This window comes from Oenanthe melanoleuca, chromosome 21, assembly GCF_029582105.1.
Source record: "Oenanthe melanoleuca isolate GR-GAL-2019-014 chromosome 21, OMel1.0, whole genome shotgun sequence".
NCBI classification, from domain to species: Eukaryota; Metazoa; Chordata; class Aves; order Passeriformes; family Muscicapidae; genus Oenanthe; species Oenanthe melanoleuca.
This window is the reverse complement of record NC_079354.1, coordinates 4,393,774-4,415,674: the sequence shown is the minus strand read 5'-3', so window position 1 is coordinate 4,415,674 and position 21,901 is coordinate 4,393,774. Positions and strand designations below refer to the sequence as shown.

General features: G+C 45.2%; 1 protein-coding gene across 4 annotated transcripts in view; it reads left to right on the top strand.

Annotated features, from left to right (window-relative positions):
- The window catches only part of PRDM16 (PR/SET domain 16), a 291,040-nt gene that overhangs the window by 92,206 nt on the left and 176,933 nt on the right, over positions 1 to 21,901 (top strand). For 3 of the 4 annotated variants that reach the window (XM_056508027.1, XM_056508026.1, XM_056508028.1), the window contains exon 2: positions 12,430 to 12,779. The exons of the other annotated variant lie outside the window; for it this stretch is intronic. In XM_056508027.1, coding sequence (XP_056364002.1) covers positions 12,430 to 12,779 — 350 coding nt within the window. The remainder of the gene's footprint in view (positions 1 to 12,429; positions 12,780 to 21,901) is intronic. 4 annotated transcript variants of the gene reach the window in all.

Below are 21,901 nucleotides of genomic sequence, written 5' to 3'. Positions count from 1 at the left end.
ACAGAAGAGTTTGGGTTGGTTTTGCTGGATTTTTGTGCTGCTGAGAGGCGCTGGGTCCTGTCAGCGAGGAGATTTTTGAGGTGCAATCCCTGCAGCAGGTGACTCGCTCACAGCACCTCAGAATTCCAGGGAGAATGGTGGGAACACTGCTCCAGTCTTTGGGGCTGGGTTTTGGGACCAGCAGATGGATGAACTCCTCTCAGGAGCTTGGATCAGCTCCTGCTTTGCCTTAGGTGTAGTTTTCATACTCTTGCCAGGCTGACTGATGAAAATTCTGCTATTGAGTGGAAAACAGGAGTTAAACAACCCTGCTCAGAGGCCTTGCTTGTTTTATCAAACTCGTGAGGGAAATCTTCAAGCAATTCCACCAGTTAAAGTCAGGTATATGAAGAAAAATAACACTTGACCTGCAAGGGACCTTTAAGGTTCTCTGAGTTTCCACGGCTGTGGAGGGAGCAGAAAAACAGAGGGATTAGAGAAGGAAAACACAGGGAAGCTTTAGACAAACAAACAAACAAACAAAAACCCTCAGTGCACGCCTGGAGGGAATGTGGAAGTGCCCAGGTTCCTGCTGCAGCCAGGGCACAGAGACATCGTGCAGCTTTATTTTTTGGGAATGCTGGAATTCTGCAGAGCTGCTCTGACAGAGACTGTCTTGGTGAACACGAGGAGAAATATTTGTGTCACTTAAAAATGCCTCACTTTTCACAACTGGGTGTAGGTGCTGTCTTGGGAGATAGAGACTTTCATATTTTTGGGTTGTGGTTCCTTCAATGAACTAATTGTCCTGTCTACATTTAATTTTCATGTAAATATATTTGCTGATGATCCATAAAGCAGGATGTCATCTTGGTGATTTTAATCCACTTTTCGTGGGGATAATTTTATGGCTGGCAAAGTTTAGAAATGTGTTTAAATCTCTGAACAACAGTGAAAACTTCCTGCATAAAGGATTATTAATTGTCAGCTAATTGGGAGGGTGATAATCTCTGACCAAACACTAAGGCAAGGTGTTGATTTGTATTAATTGTTGAAGATCCCATTGGGATATTAACTCCTGTTTCCTGTAAGATATTTTGGATATTGATGTATTTTTTTTCTGTTGAAGTGTTCTTCCCTGATGCTCTCAGCTCTGTGTGGTAGGGACACACACAGGACCAGTTTAAAGATGTATAAAAAAACCCCTGGATTTCCTAATTTACAATTATTCACTTTATTAGAGGATGTGAGCATTTTATGAGTGCAGGTCAACAAACTGTTCCTGCTGCAGCTTCTGCTTTCGAGGGATATTTTATGAGTGTGCTTGAACACTTGGCATATATTTCATAGGAAAATCCACCCTATTTGTCAGTGAGACAGACTAAATTAAAACTTGATTAGGCAATCCCAAATCTGGGTAAAGCGTTACTGTGTTTAAAACCAAATTCTTTGTGGGAGATAAGAAACGAAGAGCCTTTTTTATTTCTGGAAAAGGCTTTGAAAACTCCAAATTTCAACTTTGTGGGCTTTCACTTAAGTCACTGGTGTGTTCAGATTTATAATTAATGAACACCTGGCTGAAAATACTTTTCTAGAGATGGGCAAATTTGCCTTGTATAATAAATAACACGAGCCAGAGCTGCTCCTCCTGCCTTGCCCTTAATCCTCCTTTGCCAGAGTTTGGTGCATCCCTTTAACGTGGCCATGTGACTGCTCCAAGCCCAGGAGCTGAAGAGTTAAGGCACAAATAAAATCTCAAGTTCAGACTGTCAGCTTAGATAGTGCTTAGCAAGGGTCGAGGAAAAAAAGCCAGTTGTGATTTAGAAGAAAAACAGTGAGATTTGACCAATTCCATGGAATACCTTTCTTAGCCCCGGGGTGAGTGGAAGTGGTATATTAACCAAGGAATAGAGCAGAGGAGGAAAAAGGCCAAATCACATTTCTTTGAAACAAAGAGGCTTTTTACCAGGAACAAGCCTTGATAAAAATTACAGTGGCATCACAAGTCATTTCAGCCTCTCTGCCTCGGGCCATATTAGAGCAGTGAGGAAATAGGGGATGCAGCAGCCCTGAAATACAAATACAGTAGTCCCAGGAGTGTTTTTAGTATAAATAATCCTTTTTAGAATAATGTAGTGGCTTTAAATAGGGCCAGGTGGTGGGTGCAACACCCAGGATTGCTTGGGAAGGAGGAGAAGGAAGCAGGGTGGAGAAACTCTGCCTGGGTGTGGGGACAGCCCCAAATCCTCCCCAACTTCCCAGGCTCTGACTGATCCAGAATCTGGTGGAATCAGATTAAAATGAATGTGAATGGATCTGGCAGGCTAAGCCAGGAGGATGTTGTGGTGTGGCTGTGAAATGAGTAGGTCTAAAACAACTGTGGAGTTCTCTGGAGCTGGACAAAGTTCCTTTGGAGAGGATGGGATTCTCCCAGGAATCCCACCTGTGACAATGTTTGTTCACAGTGTTGGGGAAGGATTTCATGGGCTGTCACATCCCAGTGCCATTTGTTGAACCTCCCATCTCTCCTGTCCTACATTTTGCAGACAAACTCTGGGAGCAGTTTCTCAGTCAGAAGTGAGTTGTAAATAGACTGCAGTGGGGAAAGCAGGAGGATTAAACACACGCTCAGTTCTTTGTCAGCTTCTTGTTCTTGGAGAGAAAAGAGCACTTGAGTGGCCAGGAGAAAAATGCCCCAAACAGCAGCTCTGTGGAGGTACTCCCAGTGCAAACATTTATTGAAACTGGGATGAGGACAGGAAAAATGGAGAGATCTCTGCATTAACACCACCAGTCTTCTCTTACTGTCATCACTTGCCTGGTTAAAATTCCATTTTTCATAGTGATTAAACATTTCTGCAATCATCAGGGCACTGGTAGCCAGAGGAAAGGAGTTTGGCCAAGGAAAGGAGTTCAATTCTGGTTCCAAAATATCCCAGTGGTGGGAAATACTCTGGTAGACCTCTGAATTTTCCTTATTTACGTGGTCCAAATGTGCCAGGTGAAATGTGAATTGGCTGGATGGACACAACTGGATGGGTGCAGTCAGAAATGTGTCCCAGACACCGAGCTCAGATGCACATTTGAGGTTCAGTTGCTGACATTGTCCAGTTTCTGGGCCATTCCTGGTAGGAAAAAGCAGCTGGTAATTCCTGCCTGGAGTGGCTGTGACAATGTGGTCAGTGAGGTGCCCAGAGAACGCCCAGGACACTGAAAAAACACAAATATTTTGTGGCTTGGTGGGCTCTAGGCAGGTTGGGATGTGTGGGAGCATAAAATGAATCCCAAAATGAGTCAGGGGCTGTCTGTAAAACCCCACAGCACCCCATGGGCTTTGGGAGTGAACCCATAAGGAGTGGGAGAGCCATTTCCAGCTGGTTTTTGAGCACAATCCTTTGCTCCCAGCCCAGATTTAGTCTGAGGAGCTTTGTCCTTGTGGGTCACACCTCTCTGGGAGGAACCCAGCCCAAAGATCAAAGCTGCAGCGCGTGTTTGAGAGCCCTTTGTGTGTCCCTGTGGGGCAGAGCTTGGGCAGCCAGGAGGGGTTTTCACCCAGATCTTCACTTCCAGGTCTGGGAGAAACATTCCTGGGCCCAACTGCTGAAAAATGTGTCTTTGAGTGAAAAAGTCATTTGTTTGTCCAAAGCTCGGGGAGGACTCAGCTCAGTGACCAGGGGGGTCTGTGCTAAAAGGTCTTGAGTTGGATTTGGTTTCACTGATATCGTGAGTTGGAGCATTTGGGAAACTCTTTGGCAATGTCCCTGTGCGTTCTACTTGTGCTGTTTGTAATTAAAGAGTGTGTGAAATAATGAGAAAGACTTCCAAAAACTGAATTGAAAAAAAATAGGCCTGACCCACTGGAAAAGATGGAAAAAAGTTTTACAGATTTTTTGCTTTAAAATGGAGGGGTGGTAGTAGAAAAGAGCTTGAAATACAAACACAGAACTCTGGTAAATGTGGACAGACCTGAATTTAAAAAATATCTGTGTGGTGTTCTGAGTGTTGAGGAAAATACAGTTTGCAGAGTTCAGCCTTACTCGGGAGGGCAAAAATAGGATGGAGGAATTTTCCCCCCTGTTTTTGCAGAGCTCTGCTGTTTCTTCCCCGATATAAAACCAGCGAGCTTCCCTGCAATTCTTTTTTTTTTTTTTTTTTTGGCCGTGGCGAGGCAAACCCAACTTATCTGGTGGCATTAAAATGTGTGCCTGTGTGTTCCTGTGAAAACAGAGCCCTGCTTTTGACACCCACCTCACGGCTCCGTCCTGTGTCCTGCATTGATTCACTGCTCCCCTTTTATTTATCCCCCACTCTTTGCTCCATCCCTTCTCCTCTCTGCCCTCCCTCCTCTCCTCCCGCACCGTTTGCGCGCCTCCCGTCAGGAACTGGAAATTGTTATCGATTAATATGAATATTTGGCGTGCTGGTGGAAACGCCTCTCCCCTCTGCTATTAATCTGCCCTGTTAATAATGCCAGGACTCCTGTTCGGGACCCTGGGGAAGGCACAGTGAGCGGAATGACAATGAGACGGTGACAACAGCCCCAAAGGCAGCGCTTGGCAGGGCCGTGAATTCCAATGGCGAGGGCTCCTTTTGGAGCCTCACAAACGCTTTATTCTCGCTCCATGGCCTGACATCCAGCGCCCAGAGAAACCTCCAGCACGGGCTGTTCGTTTTTTGGAGAGCATTTCTTTCTTTATTCGAGCTGGGGAGCGTTTCTCCCAGCAGAGGATTTTCTCTCGCGCTCGTTTCCAAAGTTCCACTTTGCTGCGTTTTCGGCGGGGCTGGAGCGTTTCTATAGATTTTTTTAAAGGGGAGGGATTTTGGAGCAAAAATAAGCAAACCACTGCAAAGCAATGACGATTTTTCTGCACCAAGTGGAGCTTTTCTCCAGGCTTTCCTTCTCTTCCTTCCCTGAATTTTTTTGCTGCTGTTTCTATAGATTCTCCCCAAATGTTTGTTACCACTCTGGTAATACACTGTACGTATCTTGTGACACTCCACTGGAGTTTTTATCTTGTAAATAGTTCACAGACAGAAATCCCAAAGGCTGATAGTTTTTCCAGTGCCTTTAATAATAAGATAGCAGAGCTTTTTCAGTTTTGTTTTTGGTTTTTTTTTTTTTTTTTCCTTAAAAGAACCAACTTCACCTACTGCATCCAAATATGGATCAAATCAATATTTGGACATAGCACAAATTGTAAAAATGCCAGCTTGAATTCAAATACGAAACAAAATTGTGGATTTGGGGAGATCAGGTGAAGCAAAGTTTCGGACAACAAAGAACAACAACAACATTCTCTGCAGAGTTTGATTCTAAAAGGATCTTATGTGGAAATATTTTTGATGCTTGGTTGAACCAGACTTTTACTGGAAATATAATACTGGCATTTAGAGCAGAGTAATTTGGACACTTTCCCTGCTGGTTTTACTAGAGGAAAATGGGTATTAAGGAACACACTGAAATACTGTTTCGAGCTTTATTCTTCATTTCTGCCAGCAGAAATCCCTTAATAAAAGAAAACACTTAATTTTTTTTTTTTTTTTTTTTTTGCTTAAAACCAAAGGCACTTGAAATCCTTAATACCTGTTCTACTCACAGCCAAGTTCTGCAGCAACTGCTTTTAGAATGTTTATTGAAAAATGCACCCGATTAGCTCTGCTCAGTCCTCATCTGCTCTCACTGCTCCTTTCGGATCTGTTTTCTGTTTCTTTTTAATAAAAGGACTTGAAGCTGCTTCGAGAGGTGCAGCTCCAGCTAAGACAAAGCAGGGCATAAATGGGAAACTTGAAAAATGAATATGCAAAGTAAAAACGGGAAAAAGGCTGCGTTTGCAAGGGTTGAATTTTTATGGGAGTCCTTCTTCCTTTTCACTCATCCTGCCTCCTCCTCCTGCCTCATCCTTCACTGTCTCTGCAGTTCTGAGTGTTTTTTCAGCAGTAAATTGGGTTTTTAATGTGTTCTGCAGCAGTTCTGCATCAGCCAGACCCAGGGCAGTTCTGTGTATTTTGTCCTTAAATTCCAGCAGCAGAGCCAGACTCAGCAGTACCTGGGGCAGGTTCTGTGCTGGGAATGCTCAGAGCTTGTTCCTGTCTGAAATCTTACACAGGGATGTGCTAAAACTTGTGGCTCCTTCAGATTTCATTTCAGTGGCAGCTATAAATAAAAATGTCCATGTGCAGCCTGGCAAAAGGGAGTGTTTGGGGCTGTCACTGGGGTACAGGGAGCTTGGCCAGCAGATTTTGGGCAGCTGGGTCCCTCAGGGATGGGTTCCTGACCACTCACCTCCAGAATCCTGTTTACCCCACCAGCATCTTCCTGCTTCCTTGAGCATTGCCAAAATTCTGTGCTTTGTAGAGTGGAAGAGAGGTAGAATTAGTGTTTTAAGGGAAACAGGCTGAGAGGAGTTTGGGTGTCTGCTGGAACTGGGCTGGTGGGTTTGTTGTGGGATCAGCTCAGATCTGATGAGTATCCAGTGATTTGAGGTTGGCAGGGTCTGAATTTTCCATGCACACCTATTTAGTGGAATTTAACTTGTCAGCTGGACAAAGCCCTGTCACAACTGTGCCACCATCCCAGCTTGAACAGAGAATAGGAAAGACCAGATCTCACCCATGGCCATTTTGATTGCCTCTAATTCCTTTTACTTGTAGCATTTTGGGTGTTCTCAAGTGTCAGGGAGCTGTGAGAAGCTCTGGATATGATCTAAGGAAGAAAAAGGATTATTCCACTGAGAAATAATCTGAGGTGCTTGGTGTGTCAGTGTCATGTGGAGTTACAGGCCCAAGATTCAGGAGGAATCCAAAGGGAAGAATACTGGAATTCCAAGCTGAGTATCTCTAGATATATTCAGAAAAGTTGGCAAAACCACAGCAAGTTGTAGCAGAAGTGCCCAGTGAAGTGGAAAATTAAATAAAGGTTTGTGTGAGCAGCACCATTTCTCAAAAGTAAAAACAGCCCCTGTGACATTCCCTTGGCACAGTGGCACAGGGGCAAAACCACTTCCCACTCGTGGCCACTTCCCTGCCTGGATATTTATTGCCCAAGTTTCTTTTTGACTGTTAAATTTGTGAAAATGAAGGGGTTTTGTGAGGGAACAGAAGATTTAAGAAGACATTTCCCAATGGTCATTTAAAGCAGAATTTCCTCTGCCTCTGGCAGCAGTCAGAGCATCCTCTGTAGTCCGAGGACTTGGTCCCAGAGGGTTCCTCATGGCCAGGCTCTGGTTTGGGTGCTGGATGTGTTGATTTCAGATCAGCATCCACCAGCAAATGTTGTAGATCCCAGTACAGCTGGGATGGAGGTGGAGGAGAAAGGTTCTTGCAATGAATGGGATGAAGAAATTGGGTGATGGGCTTGAGAATCTCAAAAACTGATTGTTTATTGTCCTTTCCTTACAGCATTCTCATCAATATTGTCCATAGATGGGGGAAAACACATTTTTGTATGACCTTGCAGCATTTAACGCTTCAGCCCCATCCTTAATGGAAGAGGAATAATTCCTCTCGTGACATTTGTCACTAATTTGCTTCTTTTCTGGCAGAAGTATTTCACACAAACTTCCAGAGAGGGTGTGGCACAATCCAACCCACAAAGGCACATTTCCCTTGTCACACAGGGCTAAGGAAAAGCCTGGCTGGTGTTTGCAGCACCCAGGAGTGAGATCCCCCGGCAATTCAGGCATTTCCCTGCCTGCAGGCTCAGGTTTGCACCCAGCAGGGAGAAAAGTCTGGGAAGGAAGGTGTGTATCATGAGGAGGGTGAAAGTTTAGGGAGAATTCTCATTTATTCTCATTTCATGTGGGATTTAGAGACTCACAGTGCTCAGCAATGCCAGGACTGACTGACACCAACAGCTCCCACCACCTTGAGGGAAAGCTGGATTTTTGGGCTGGTCCTGCCAGGCAGATGCAGCAGAGCAGGGCTTGGATTTGGGATTTCCTATTGTATTTCAGCTGTGGCCATCAGGTGGCAATCTGACCACTGGGATCATTCTGTGCTGGAGGCACTTTGGGGTGGGTGCTCCTCGGGCTTCCCCAGGTCCTTGGGGATTCAGGGTGGGTCTGCCAAGCCCTGGGCTGTGCCTGCTGTCAGCTCCTGCCCTGTGCAGGGCACAGAGGGATGGATTAAGGCAGCACGGAGGGCAGGTATTCCTCAGAACTCACCTGAATTCAGGTGAGGTGAGCAGCACAACACCCCGAGGTGATGACCCCTGTCAGCAGTACTTAAGCACATCATTAATGGGAATATTTCCTTCTTGTTTGAGCAAGGCTGTGATTTGATGATCTGGTCCAGCTCCTCTGGCCTACAAAGGGGTCAGAAAAATTATTTTTGGTCCGAGTCCACAGATATGGAGACAGAATCCCATCATCCTAAGTGCTAGAAATGTAGATTTTGTTTACTGGATGTGTGAAATAAAGAATCATGGAGTCAGAGAATGCCTTGGGTTGGAGTGACCTTTAAAATTACCCAATTCCAACCCCTCTGCCATGAGCAGCTCCCACTAGACCAGGTTGCCCAATGCCCCTCCAGATACTGCTCAAAGTGCTCAAATATTACCCATCTTCTTCCTCAGCAGCCATTATATCAAGAATTGTTTGGGCTGGTTTGATTGGTTTGTTTTCCTCCCTGGGGAAAGTTTCTAAAGGAAAATCACCCAGTGCAGGAAGCTCAGGTGGTGGTGATGTCCCTCTTTGGGCTGGAAAAGATGTTTGGGGATCACCCCAAATATATAGAGCCAGGGAAGTCCTGGCCTAATGAATAATTTCCTGATTATAACTTATATTTTATTATACATTATAATTAACAAGCAGTTCTAGACAGCACTGAGGTTTTAATACTCACATGTGATTTTAAACTCAGAGCTAGGAATGAGCCACAAAGTTTGGATAATGATGGAAAAACCCTTCCCACACCCACTTAATCCCTAAGGAAAAAGCACCTGTTGGTCTGTGCCTGTGTGGTTCCATTCTTAGCTACAAAGTCCAAGTCCTCTGTGAATATTTGTATTTTCTACTCTTCTGCTTGGATATTGCCTTTGGTTCTGAGGCAAAGTGTGAGTTCACTGAGTGCCTGTCATTCTCCTCCTTGCTTAGAAAATAAAAATATCTGGATTTCACACAAATGTTGAATTATCCAGGCCAGTCAAGATTGTGCTGGTGATCAGGCACTGCCTGCCCAATAGAAATTAGTTCTTGGGATGTTCTTTAAATGTTCCCAGAGAAGTCAAAGCAGCTCTTTGCAATCTGTGAGTGTAAAAAATGCTCGGTTATTTCAGATAATTGGATGTTTCAGAGCAGAATTAGATATCAACAACAACAACAACAATAATTAAAACAGGAATAATGACAGTACTGATAATAAAAATAATAATAAACCTATTAAAAGCCAAACACAACAAACCCACCCCAAAATCAAACACATTATTTTGCCCACCACCATTTCCTTTACCATCAGCCTTGCTTTTCCTTTCATTCCAGCTGCTAAACAGATTATTCATGAGGTCTCTTACCACCAACTAAACCATCCCTCCCATTGTTGCCAGCCCCTCATTGGTGTCACACAGATTTTCAGCGTCTGCCCATATCTGATTATCTGTGGAAACAACCTTTCAATGAGCCTTTTTAGCGAGTCATTGCACCAGGGAGCTTTGGGGGGGACTAATTTTAGTTTCATGACAATAACAATAAGGTCAAGTTGTATTTCTGTGCTGCTTTTCACCCAGGCAGACACTGCAGAGGGGCAGACGTGGGACAGCGTGGTTGTCACTGTTGTCACCACGGAGTGGCCACGTCCATGGCAGCTCAGGAGAGCTGGGGATTGTTCCTGGAAAACAAGATGTTCTCTGCTTTTTTATTTTTTTTTTAATGTATTTTTTTAACTTAACCAGTTGTGGAATGTCTGGGGGAAAGCTGACAGGAGCCCTGTAGGTGAGGAGTGGCTCAAAAAATTCTGTGGAATAATCAAAACTGAACTCCAGCTGTTGGATTTGCCCCAAATTCCTGGAACAAACACAACCTCTGGAGAAGATCAGCTCCCTCACAAGGAGGCTCAAGGGGGACCTTTTTTCTCCACAATTCCCTGGCAGGAGGGTGCAGCAGTGGGGTTGGGCTCTGCTCCAGGGACCAGGGACAGGAGGAGAGGGAACAGCCTCAGGCTGGGCCAGGGGAGGCTCAGGCTGGACATCAGGAGGAATTTCCCCATGGAAAAGGTGGTCAGGGATTGGAAGGGGCTGCCCAGGGAGGTGCTGGTGTCACCATCCCTGGAGATGCCCAAGGAAGGGCTGGAGGTGACACTCAGTTCCCTGGGTTGGTGACAAGGTGGGAATCAGTCACAGCTTGGATTTGATGACCCTGGAGGTCTTTTCCAGCCTCAGTGATTCTGGGATTCTGTGAAATCCACCTGGCAGTGCACAGAAAAGGGGCCAGGTTTGGGCACAGCTCAGATTTCCCTGGCAGCCCTGGCTGTTGGTGCTGGTACAATTTGTTGATCTCAGTGTTGGGCTGTGCTGAGGGACCCAACGTTCCCACATCTGCCTGGCTGGGATTCTGCTCCTGCAATCTCTGGTATCACCTGAAATTGTTATTTCGTGCCAGTTGACACTCCCTGGTCATTTAAAAACTGAAAAGACACATTTATCTATCTTTTGATGATTCCTCTTGAAATATGAGGTCACATGAAGGATCAGCTTCACTGTTAATTAAAATTTAATCAGAACTGCCCTGGTTGTCCCATAGAAGAAATTAAATTAACAGTGTTCAGTAGTAAGGTATCTTTATACTTTACTCATACCCTCTGGAAATTTTCGCAGGTCGTGCTCCAATAAACCCAGTTTTGCTCTTCAACTCAGTTGGAATTCCTGTTCCTTAAGTGCAAAAGAGGCTAATCATAGAGCAGAAAATAATTTGACTTGCTAATACCGGGTGAGAAAACATTTACTGCAACCACAAATATTTTCAGGGTGATGGAGTATCTCATGTTCATGAAAGCTTGGTTCTGGTGACATGTTTGGGTAGGGAGGGCTGCACTTTCTAGCAGAGGAAACCCATGTCAACTGCAGCAGGCAGCTCCCTGTTCTCCAAAAGCTGGAGCGAAAAAATGTTGGCAGAGGAATCAAAATCCTCCTCTTTAGTCGAGTCTGCCACCAGGTTTCTTAGGCATGAACTCAGGAAAATCTTTATTAGGCATAAAAAAAAAAAAAAAAGAGAGAGCTAGAGGGGGAGATGTGTCTTGCAGACAGAAGGTGCATTCTGAGGTTAGCGAAGAGATGAATTATAAATACCTCAAGTCGAGCCGTGCTTTTCCAGCTATTCTTCCCTGATGGCAGCTAGCTGGGAGCCAGTGAAAAGAGTGATTTTGGTGGGGTGCTGCTCCCCCCCGGTGACATCAGGGGTCAGGCACGGGCTGTGCCCCGCGGGAGCGCCCACAAAGCGGCGCTTGTTGGGTTTGTGACCGCGCTGGGAGCTGCAGCACGCCCCTGCTGCCTCATGGCTGGGGAGACAGAATACTCAGAACACTCCCAGAACACTCCAGCTACTTCTGCTGGGTGACAAACTGTGTTTTTCTTTTCCCTTTTCGTGTTCTGTTCGCCCACCACCACCCTTTTTTGCTTTTTGGATGAGGAAGCTCCGTTTTCGCTACGTGAATGGCCTTGCTTAGAAATTGATTCCACTTGGAAAAACCCCCAAACTTTATTGCCCTCTGTGGGTCCAGGGTTTTCACTCAAGGACACGGGGGAGTTGGCTTCAAACTGACAGGGAGTAGGGCTGGATTAGAGATTAGCAAGGAATTGTTCCCTGTGAGGATGGCCAGAGGTGCCCAGAGCAGCTGTGGCTGCCCCTGGATCCCTGGCAGTGTCCAAGGCCAGGCTGGACAGGGCTGGGAACACCCTGGGATAGTGGAAGGTGTCCCTGTCATGGCAGGGGTGGCACTGGATGGTTTTAATGTCCCTTCCAACCCAAACCACTCCAGGATCTGGTGATCACAGAGCAGGGATGCTCTGTTACACCTGCAGGGGTGCATGGCTGAGCTGGGAGCTCACAGCCACAGCTGCTGGTGTGGGACACACTGAGCAGGAACCCCAAACACCAAACACTCCTTACCAAACTTGGATTTTACCCAAATTTATTTCTGGCTCTTTTTTTTTTTTTACCCTTTTACAAAATACACTGAGCCAGTTAAAGCAAGAAGTGTCTAAAGAGAAGCTCAACCACCTCTTCTGTGTTTTCTTCCCTCTTTCCAAAACTGAAGAGCAAAGAGCAGAGGAGCCCTGATCCCATAGACCAGAGCAGGCTCCCCCCATTTCTGCAGCACCCCACGATCAGTGTCCTCACCTCAGCTCCTGCAGGGAGGTTTTTGTCCTTTAGAAATGTGCGAAGCTTTGTCCCAGGCAGAGATTAACCAATGTTCACGTGAGTATCTCAGTGTGTTTTGTTCTGCTGTTTCCCCTTTTAGGTGACAGCGAGATTGTAAATAATATGTACGAGACCGACCCCGATCTCCTTGCTGGAGAAAGCGCAGAGGAGGAAACTGAGGACAGTATAATGTCCCCCATCCCTGTGGGACCTCCGTCACCCTTCCCCACCAGTGAGGACTTCACTCCCAAGGAGGGCTCACCCTATGAAGCTCCCGTCTACATTCCTGATGACATTCCAATCCCACCAGATTTTGAACTCAGAGAATCTTCGATCCCAGGGGCAGGGCTAGGGATTTGGGCCAAAAAGAAGATTGAAGTTGGGGAAAGATTTGGACCCTATATGGCAGTACAGAGGAGCACATTAAAGGAAACAAACTTTGGATGGGAGGTAAGCGTGTGGAATGTGGGCACCACATTCCTTTGTCTTCTCTGCTGAGTGTTTGTGGAGCTGGCCTGGAGCTGTGGCCTGGGGACAGAGGTGGTGACTTTGCTGATGCCGTGTTTCCCCGAGTAACTTTCCACCCCCATTACCTGCAGGATTTAAAAAATCAGCAGAAATCCCTTTTAAGTTCAGTTCCTGGCCCACAAAAAGTGCTGGAGCACCGTTTTGGAGTCTGCTTTTGAATGATGTCGGGTCACTTCATCAAGTGCTTGTCATTTCCAAATTGTGTTCGGGAGTTGTCGCGTGGAGGGAATGGGATTAATCGCATCATGTTTGGTGTTGGGGCTGTTACCTTTGACTCCCAGCCCGTGTCAGCAGTGCAGGCATTATTAACTGGGCAGGGGAAAATAGCATGTACCCATTAACAGCCCCCGTGTTCTCGAGTTCCTGTGCTGCAGCAAAGATGGAGAAATGTGAAAGTCATTTTTCCCCAAGAGCTGGACAAAACCCAGCCTTCAGCAGGAAAAAGCTCTGTCCCACAGCTCCCATCTTATCCTCCTCCCTGCTTTTCTGGGCTTGTCCCAGAAATCATCTTACCCTCTTCTGCTCCTATAATCTTGATTAGAAAATACCTAGATTCATAATTATCCTGAAATACCAATTAACAGTGAAGAAATCTGGGATTTCTGCTCTGTGCTCACAGTGCTATCCCAGTGTCCATTACCCAATGTATAATTCCTTCTCTCTATCCCAGTGCCCACCCCAGCATTCCATCCCCATGGGAGCTGCTGGCCCTTGTCCTGAGCACGAGGCTGTGTCTGGGGCAGGGGGGGCTGAGAGGTTTCCTGGCAGGATTTTGCTGTAGGAGAGGTGAGGCCTATCCCAAAAAAGTGGGAGCTGAATTTTCCCTCATTTTTCCCTGGGTGAAGCAGTGACTTTTCCCATTTTCTCCATCAGCCACTACTGGGGTGAACTGGTTCACAAATTCCTGAAGGATTTACAGGGTGGGAAGCAGCTGAGGGCTGGAACTGTCAAGTTTTCCCAGGAAAAGGCACCAGTGCAGTGACAGAACCCTGTTTTCTTAGAAACAGAGGTCACAAAGACCAGGCTGAAGCACTAACAGTTTAAATTGTCTCTGATTATATTTGCACTCTTGATTGTGAAGTCAAAAATCAGTGAGCAGTGAGACACAGTGAAGCCTAGAGAAGTAGGTCCAGATGTTTTTGTTTTGTTTACTTTTTCAATGGGTCTGAAGTGCAGGAAACAGCAAAAACCTCCTGTTTTAAGAATGAAACTCAATTGTGTTTTGTTGCTCTGCGGTAGGAAGTGTCTGAAGAGCTAAAATCAGAGTTTGGTTGAATGACTGAGTGGAGAGTTTCCTTTTCCCTCTATCCTAGTGCATGGAAATGAGGGAATTCAGCTGAGTTTTGATCCCCTCTCTCCCTTCTAATGACATTCCTCAGAAATTCCTCTTGGTGTTGGTTTCTATTGTGAATATCATGGCAGAATATTTGATATTTGAGGGGGCTGGGGGAAAAATCCCTTTTATTTTACTGGCAGTAGATGGTCTGGTTCAGGGGGCTCTAGGTGTGAGGAGCTCCAGATTCCTGAGGAAGGTATTGATCACTTCCAGGTGTCTCTGAAAATAAGGATAATTTTCCTCTAGGAATGTGCCATATTAATTATTTGTAGGCTGCAATGTGAAAGATGAATCCTGTTTTTCTGACCCAATTATTGATAGGTGGCATTTGTTGTTTCAATTTAGATTTTTGTTGGTTATTTTGTTTTAAGGCTGATTTTTAGGGACAAAGTGCAACCCTCATTGGCTGGCAGAAGTCAAACAGTGCAAACCTTTTTTTTCCTATGACCTTGGCAAAACGTTGTCCTTGTGTTTCATAATTCTGATAAAAGTTGGTATTTACCCTCATGGTTTTCAGAAAGGCTCCTCACATCCCCAGTGCTCTGATAGGAGCTGGATTTATCAATTCCCGTTGACTTTGTGATACAATTTGTTTTTGTAGTGTAATTGAGCAAACTAAACTTTTCCTCTCTGGGGCACTTCTCCCATTCCAGCAGAGCTCTTTGTCCCCTGCTGTGGCAGGGACATTTCACCCCTCCAGGGAAGGGCTTTGTCCTCCCTCAGGTGTCCCCAAACACTCTCTGCTGGTCCTTGCAGGCACCTCTTGAATTTTCCCAATTTCCCAGAGTGTTCAAGGACATTTCAGGGATCTGTTCCCATTCAGTGCCTTCAGGATTTCACTGGGGAGCAACATCCCCAAATCCCTTCGTGTGCTGGGCAGGAATTCATGGAATAATTCATGGAATTCTGTCTGCTAGGTGCTGTGTCTGAGCCCTTCCCTTGGGGTGGGAGGTTGGAAAAGCCCTGAGATGTTCTAGGCAGCTCTACCTGATGGCAATTTGGGAAATGGTAACTTGGGATGTGTCTGCATCCTCTGCTTGTAAAATTGAGGAAATGAGTGGGAAAAAAAGGGAAAGTGGAGGAAATTTTTGTCACCCAGTAACTTGCTGGCTTTTGCTTCCATGTGCTGTTTCTTTCAGTGGTGATAAGTTCAGCAAATCAGAGATTTGTAGGATCACAAGGAATGTTCCTTCTGCAGTCTAACATTGTTTTTTTGATCAGTATTTCTCTGGAATTTGTAGTTTTGTGATGCAGTGACTTGTGGATTGAATGCTGATGTAAGACTTCCACACAACTCCTTGTTATGGCAAATTAGAATTATTCCATTTGAATTGCCTTTCATATTAGGAATTTATTTCAGGAATGGTATCTGTTCTTCACACCCATCCACTTCTCTATTCATATTTCTCAGTTCATTTCCTGTAGTTTATAATCTTGATAATCCCACTTTTGTGCACACCTCAGTCCCCAAACTCTGAGAACCTGGTCTTTGTGTTTGTTTGTTTTTAGGAGTCATCAGCTCCTTAATTTGAACAGTGCTTCTGCCTTTGGCAGAAAAACTTCTTGCCCTTCATCACAGGAAATTTATTGTCAGGCTTTGACTAAACTGGGAGCTCACTGGGAGTGGAATTGGCTGGAAAGTGGCCATTCCTCAGCACATCTCAGTTCTGCTAGAAAATGCTGATTTTTGTTGTCATTCAGGACATGGTTCATAATTAATGTCTGTTTCTTCTGATTTCTGCATTTAAAAAAAAAAAAAAAAAACCAAACCATTTTGGGGGGTGGAAAATGTGTTATTTGATGTGAGAATGGATTTTTCTCTTCTGCCCAAGCATTACCACTGCAGAAAGAGCTTTCTCTTTTCAAAGTCCAGTAAGGGCAGATTTGTGAAAATGAAAATGAAACAGAGCAGTGAATTGTACCTTGAAGTCCTCAGGAAATTCAGTTTGTGTTTGGAGGCAGGGCCAGCCCTGTTTCCATCTCAACTCCTCACCCCAAACCTGGTGTTACTGAAATTTCCAGCTTCACTCATTAATAGCCCAGAACATCCATGGGAATACAGAATGCTGTGTTTGATCTGCCATACCTTGAAAAAAGACACGTAATTATCTTTATTGTAGGTGGTTTTTCATGCAGGCAGAGGGGAGGGCTGGCTGCTGATGCTTTGAACACGTGTCCTTATCTGCAGCCCAGCCCCATATCTGCCCTCCTGCTTTGCTTTGTGGGATATGTTTTAAAAAATACTCTCTGAATGAAGCCACACCTATCGTTCAAGGGCTTTTTGGACACGGGATGGCAGCGAGTGATTCAGGCTGATCTCACAGAAATAAATCAGATGTGTCAGTGCTGGCCCCAGCCCCTCCCAGGGGTGATTCAGTGGCTCCTGTGCAGGACCTGTTGGTGCTTTCCCTCATTCCCTGACTCTGCTGTGCTGATGGTGCCATTTCACCTTTATTTTATTTATTTATTTTTTTTTTTTTTTTTTTTTTGTGTGTGTGCCTTGAAAGACACGACCCCAGCTAAGAGCCCTGTGATTATTGAGTGTGACCTGGTTGCATTTCTGCTGCTCCCAGTCCCCCCTGCCCGCTGACACCGAGCACAGCACTGCCAGCACCCCAATAAATCACAGTGTGCTTGTGCTTCGTGGCCTCTGGGACCCGAGGAAAACGAAAATAAAATAATTACAGAATGATTTCGATCGCTTTGGAGAAATAATGGTATTTATCACGCCGCTGTTAATTTTCCTAATTGAGAGAAGAATGAGAATCTCATCCTGGGGGGAGATTTAGCACCTGGGTAGGAGATCTGGAAGCAGTCATGATTTCAGCTCGTTTTGCTTCACAGGGTAAACACCACTGATAAATGCAGTTTGTTTTAATCTATATTTTAATTTATATTCTATATATGTGCTGAAGCACAAAGACTTCTCTCAGCTGAAGTGTCAGAGCCAGGCTGCTCCTTTACATAGGAAAAATAAATAAGTGCTTTCATTTCTTACTTGGCGGGGGAAGGTAGAGCCTATCCCATGGAAGACAGGGAATGTAATAAAATAAATAATAATAAAATAAAATAATAAAATAAAATAAATAATAAAATAAAATAAATAATAAAATAAAATAAATAATAAAATAAAATAAACAATAAAATAACTGGGGGGAAATAGGAGCCAGCAGCTGAGGATGCAGCACAGTCCTGGCTCCATGTCTGGGCCAGGGACAACTGCTGGGTTTTGAATAGAGTTTAAAGTGTCACTGACTCACAGAGGTCCAACCTCCCTATTCCTGCAAAATTTAAACTTTTAGCAGGAAAAATATTCTTTTTTATTTTCTCTGCTTTCTAGAAATACTCCAAAGTGCCAAGGGAAATTTACTTTACATGCCTGGCCTTAAAAGCTGGGAGGAGAATCATACTGCATTTCCTTGAATGCAATAAATATTAAAAATAGTCAAATATTTAAAATATCTAAATATTAAAAATACCTTCAAAAATTAAAATATATTTTTAAATTATCTTTAAAATATAAAAATAGGAAGGAACCTGTATTTACAGCTTGAACTGAGATGGTTTTGTCATGTTTTGTCATTTCTCCCGAGCAGAGAAATCCCCAAAGCTCCTGGTGTCTCTTGCTGGGCCCTGTGAGGATGTGATGACATTTCCTGCTCCTTTTCCTTCCCTGATTCATTCATTTTCCCTCCCCTGCCCTTCCCTTTGCTGGGGAATGATGTTCCTGCAGCAGCTTCTCTCCCTCAGGGATAAGGAGCTCCTGAATTGTTGTTTTCCAGCTCTCAGCTCTGCTCCTGCAGAAAATCTCTGAGGAATTCTGAGAGTGCCACCTGCACAACCAACATCTCCCATTTCCCACTCTGAAAATGAAATAATCTGTTGGTTCATGAAGAAAACAGAATATCACAGCACCCTGCCACTGCCCTTCACAGTTGTTAAGAGCATCCTCTACCAGAATTTTTATGGATATATAAAACTGCAGAGAAACTTTTGCTTTGGACCAAAACTCAGCACTTAAGTGAAAAAAAAAATAATCTCAGGGAAGAAAAATAAATTCCTGATCTCTAAATATTTTAGAGATTTAATTTTTATTTTATTAATTTTAATTATTTTAAATGTTTAATTTTTTAAATGAGATTTTTGGGCCGAGGAGGTTGCTCAGCTTTGTACATGCTCAAAAAATCCTCCTCTGGGACAAAATTTTTATTTTCCCTGCAGGCTCTGGGCTTTGTTCTGGTGTCAGGGGACCACCACAAGGAAAGGGAAGGGTCAGATCCAGGTGCTGGCAATTGTGGGGCTGTTTCCTATGGCTGGAATTAAAACCATGGCAGGAGGAACAAGGATTGAGAGGATGATGGAATCAGGAGAAACCTCATTGTCAACAGCTCCACCTTTGGGGGGGTTTAATTCAATAAATTCTGGATAAAAGTGAAAAATGCACCTTATGGCATCCAAGTGAAATGACTGAAATTTGTCCAGTTTTTTGACATTTCCCCAAATGCTTCAGTGCCAGGGTTAAGAGAGTAAAGCCATTTTTAGGCCCAAGAATGCCAAGATAAGTTGCTCTATCTTAGGCCTTGACTAAAACATGGGTATATAAGGAATTAAAGGAAAAAAAAGAAGAGACAGGGGAAGGGAATGACTAAGAATACCTCCTGATATTTCTCCTTTATTTCCATAAGGGGTAATAACTCATGAGCAATCCGGCAGAGGGCACTTTCTTTAAATAGAACATTCTGATTCACAAGCAGAAAAAGGAAATAAATATTTTCCTTTCGTCTTCAAGAGCCATCCCTGAATACCAGCTCCTGAAGCAATATTTTATCAGCCACACGTTCAAAAAGGAGAAAGAATAAAAATCCCATGAACAGCTCAGTGGTGACCACAGTGGTTTGAAAAATAGCTTTTTTTTTTTTTTTTTTTTCCATTGTCAAAAGCCCTGCACAAGTCAGGGCACTGCTTCTTCCTCTGGAATTTTAACCTGCAGGGAAACCCAACCTGGGTTTTGTCCTCTCCCAGCAAATCCTGGCTGCTGGAGCTGGAATACAGTGGGGCTTTTGTAAAGGAAATGATCAATAAGGAAACCATAAATATACATGGGCTGTCTCAGAGGCAGCTTGGGAAGGTGGGAGCGAGGCAAAATCGCTCATTTTGGGGTTTTCAGGCTGCTGTATGAGGCACTCTGTTGGTTTTTTGGGGATCAGCCTCATGCTCCTCCTGCTCAGAGATGTTCTTGTGGGATTTGGGTGATGAGGGATCCAGGAAACCCCAGCTGAGCTCCTGCTCAACCCTCAAGCCTGCAAGTTCTAAATTCAATCTCTTCACCTCGATCTGTGCAATGCAAGGAGTTCCAACAGCGAATTTTCCCAAGTAAAATGTTGTGGTGATTAATTTTAAAGAGTGAAATCACATTCTCTGCATAATCTGGCACCGTCCTCCTCTTGCCATGGCAAACACAGAGCAGCACCACAGATCTGGAGAGCTGGTAAATGTAGCAGGACTAACTTTGTTTGGGATTTAGGACTTCACACATTTTGGCACTCTGGAAATGCCAGGGAGTTTTCTTGTATTTAGGGATGGAAATGAAGGGTTGGGTCTATTACTTTTTCTGAAGGAGTGGGCTTGGTTCTTCACTTGCTAACACAGCTCTTAATTATTCACCCTTCCCTCTTTCTGTGTGCTCATTATTCCTTTTTTTCTGTGTGTTCATTATTCCTTTTTCCATCCCAGCAAAGTTCTGGGGGCTGAGCAAACTGGGGCCCGCCCGGTTCTGAGAGAGCTGAGCTCTGCAGAACAAGGGCTGCTTGTCCAGGGAAGGTGTGAAGCCGAGTTTGAGTCATTTTTAGAAACATGAATGGAAGAACCAGGGCTGCAGGAGGAGGGTCTGGGGTCAGCCAAGGAGGGGAAGAGCGTTTCCAGAGCATGGGGGTGTCTTTGGAAGGGCCATTCCCAGCCATGGGCTCCCTTTCTCCAGTTGTCACCCCTGTAAAATCTCCACCTTGGCTGGGTTGTGCAGCTCTCCTGATTTCCTCCTCAAAGCAAACAGAAAAAAAATAAAAATAATGGAATCCTGGGAAGGGTTGGAAGGGACATTAAAACCCATCTCATTCCACCCCCTGCCATAGCAGGGACACCTTCCACTGTCCCAGGTTTTCCCCAATGTCCAACCTGGCCTTGGACATTTCCAGGGATCCAGGAATCTTCTCTGGCACCTTGTACCAGGGCTTCCCCACCCTCACAGGGAGGGTTTTTTCCCTAATCTCTAACCTAACCCTTCTCTCTCTCAGTTTGAAACCATCCCCCTTGTCCTGGCACTCCAGGCCCTTGTAAATTGTTTTTATCCATCTTTTTTTGTCAGCTCCCTCCAGGGTGCTGCAAGGCCACAGTTAGGCCACCTGCTGTTCTCCAGGCTGGACAATCCCAGCTCTGCTCATCCTGGAGCTCCATGCCCATCCTGTGCTGGATCCCAGGCTGGAGGCAGGGTGTCTCAGCCTGAGTGGGGCTGGAATCGAGTTCCAGGGAGCTGACAGTGACCCTTGGGTGTGTCTGCACTGCTGGGGATGTGCAGGCTCCATGAAGGACAGGCATCTCTCAGGGACTGCTCAGAATTGCAGACTGGAGGGTGGCTCCTCACAACTCACCACCATTTACTCTGTTTGCCCAGAAAGGCACAAAAAAAAAATATTAAAGAAAGCAGTTTTCCACTGAGGAGTGCTCTCAGGCCTGCCCTGCTCCTGCACTCTCCTTGGCTGGGTTGTTTTGGCTGCTCCTGGCCAGGTGCTGCTGAGGAAATAAATCCCTGCGTGTCCTGGGAGCGATGCCCAGGCCCTGAGGGGAGCAGCCCTGACCCTGCAGAGCCACCTGTGTGTTTGGGGCATTTTCCAGCCTGTCTGGGCCAGCTGCAGCCCCTCTGTGCCCCTGTAGCACCTCTCCCTCAGCACACACAGGGGTTTTCCTCCCTTTGGCTCTGCCCGGGCAGCTCCTTCCCTTTGCTTTAATCGCACATCTCATTGTGCCATCCCTGCTCAATCCTGCTCCCAACACCTACGTCTCACCCTCATCCCCCACCTCCCTTTTCCCATTTAGATCTCCCTGAAGCCCATTCTCCCTTATCAGCACAGTAATTTTGTGAGCAGAGCTTGGATTTCTGCCGTTTAGGCCCCGGCCATTGTCTGTCGCAGCTGCAGTCAAGATAAACCCTCACCCAGAACAAAGTTGGAATGACCTTTTACAAGCAGAATCTGCCTTGTTTCCCTCCAGACTAATTTATCAGCCTTCATTTCAGCCTAGTCTCTCAGCAGAGGCCTGAAAGAACATTACAGAGAGCATGAATGAACAGGGGGATTAAGATGCTTGGCTAGTCCCTCTTTTTCATCAGACACCTTCTGGATTTGCTGGGATGTAAGCTGTAAATGACCGTAAGTGCTGAACTGCCTTCAACTTGGAGCAAGGGGAAGGGAAGGGGAGGAGGGGGAGCCACCACAGCCAAATGTTTGGAAAAGAAGAGTGGTGTGAGGAGCTGGATAAACCTCCTGCCTTGGAGCAGAGAGTAGAGCAGTGTCCCCACTCCTTTCCTCAGCAGGGCAGGGGGGACAGGCTCAGCTCCTTCAGAACTCTTAACAAGGCAAATTTAAACCCAATTTATTGATTCACAGCAAGTTTTGTAAACTGAGTTACATCCAAAGTGTTTTGGTGCAGCAGAGCA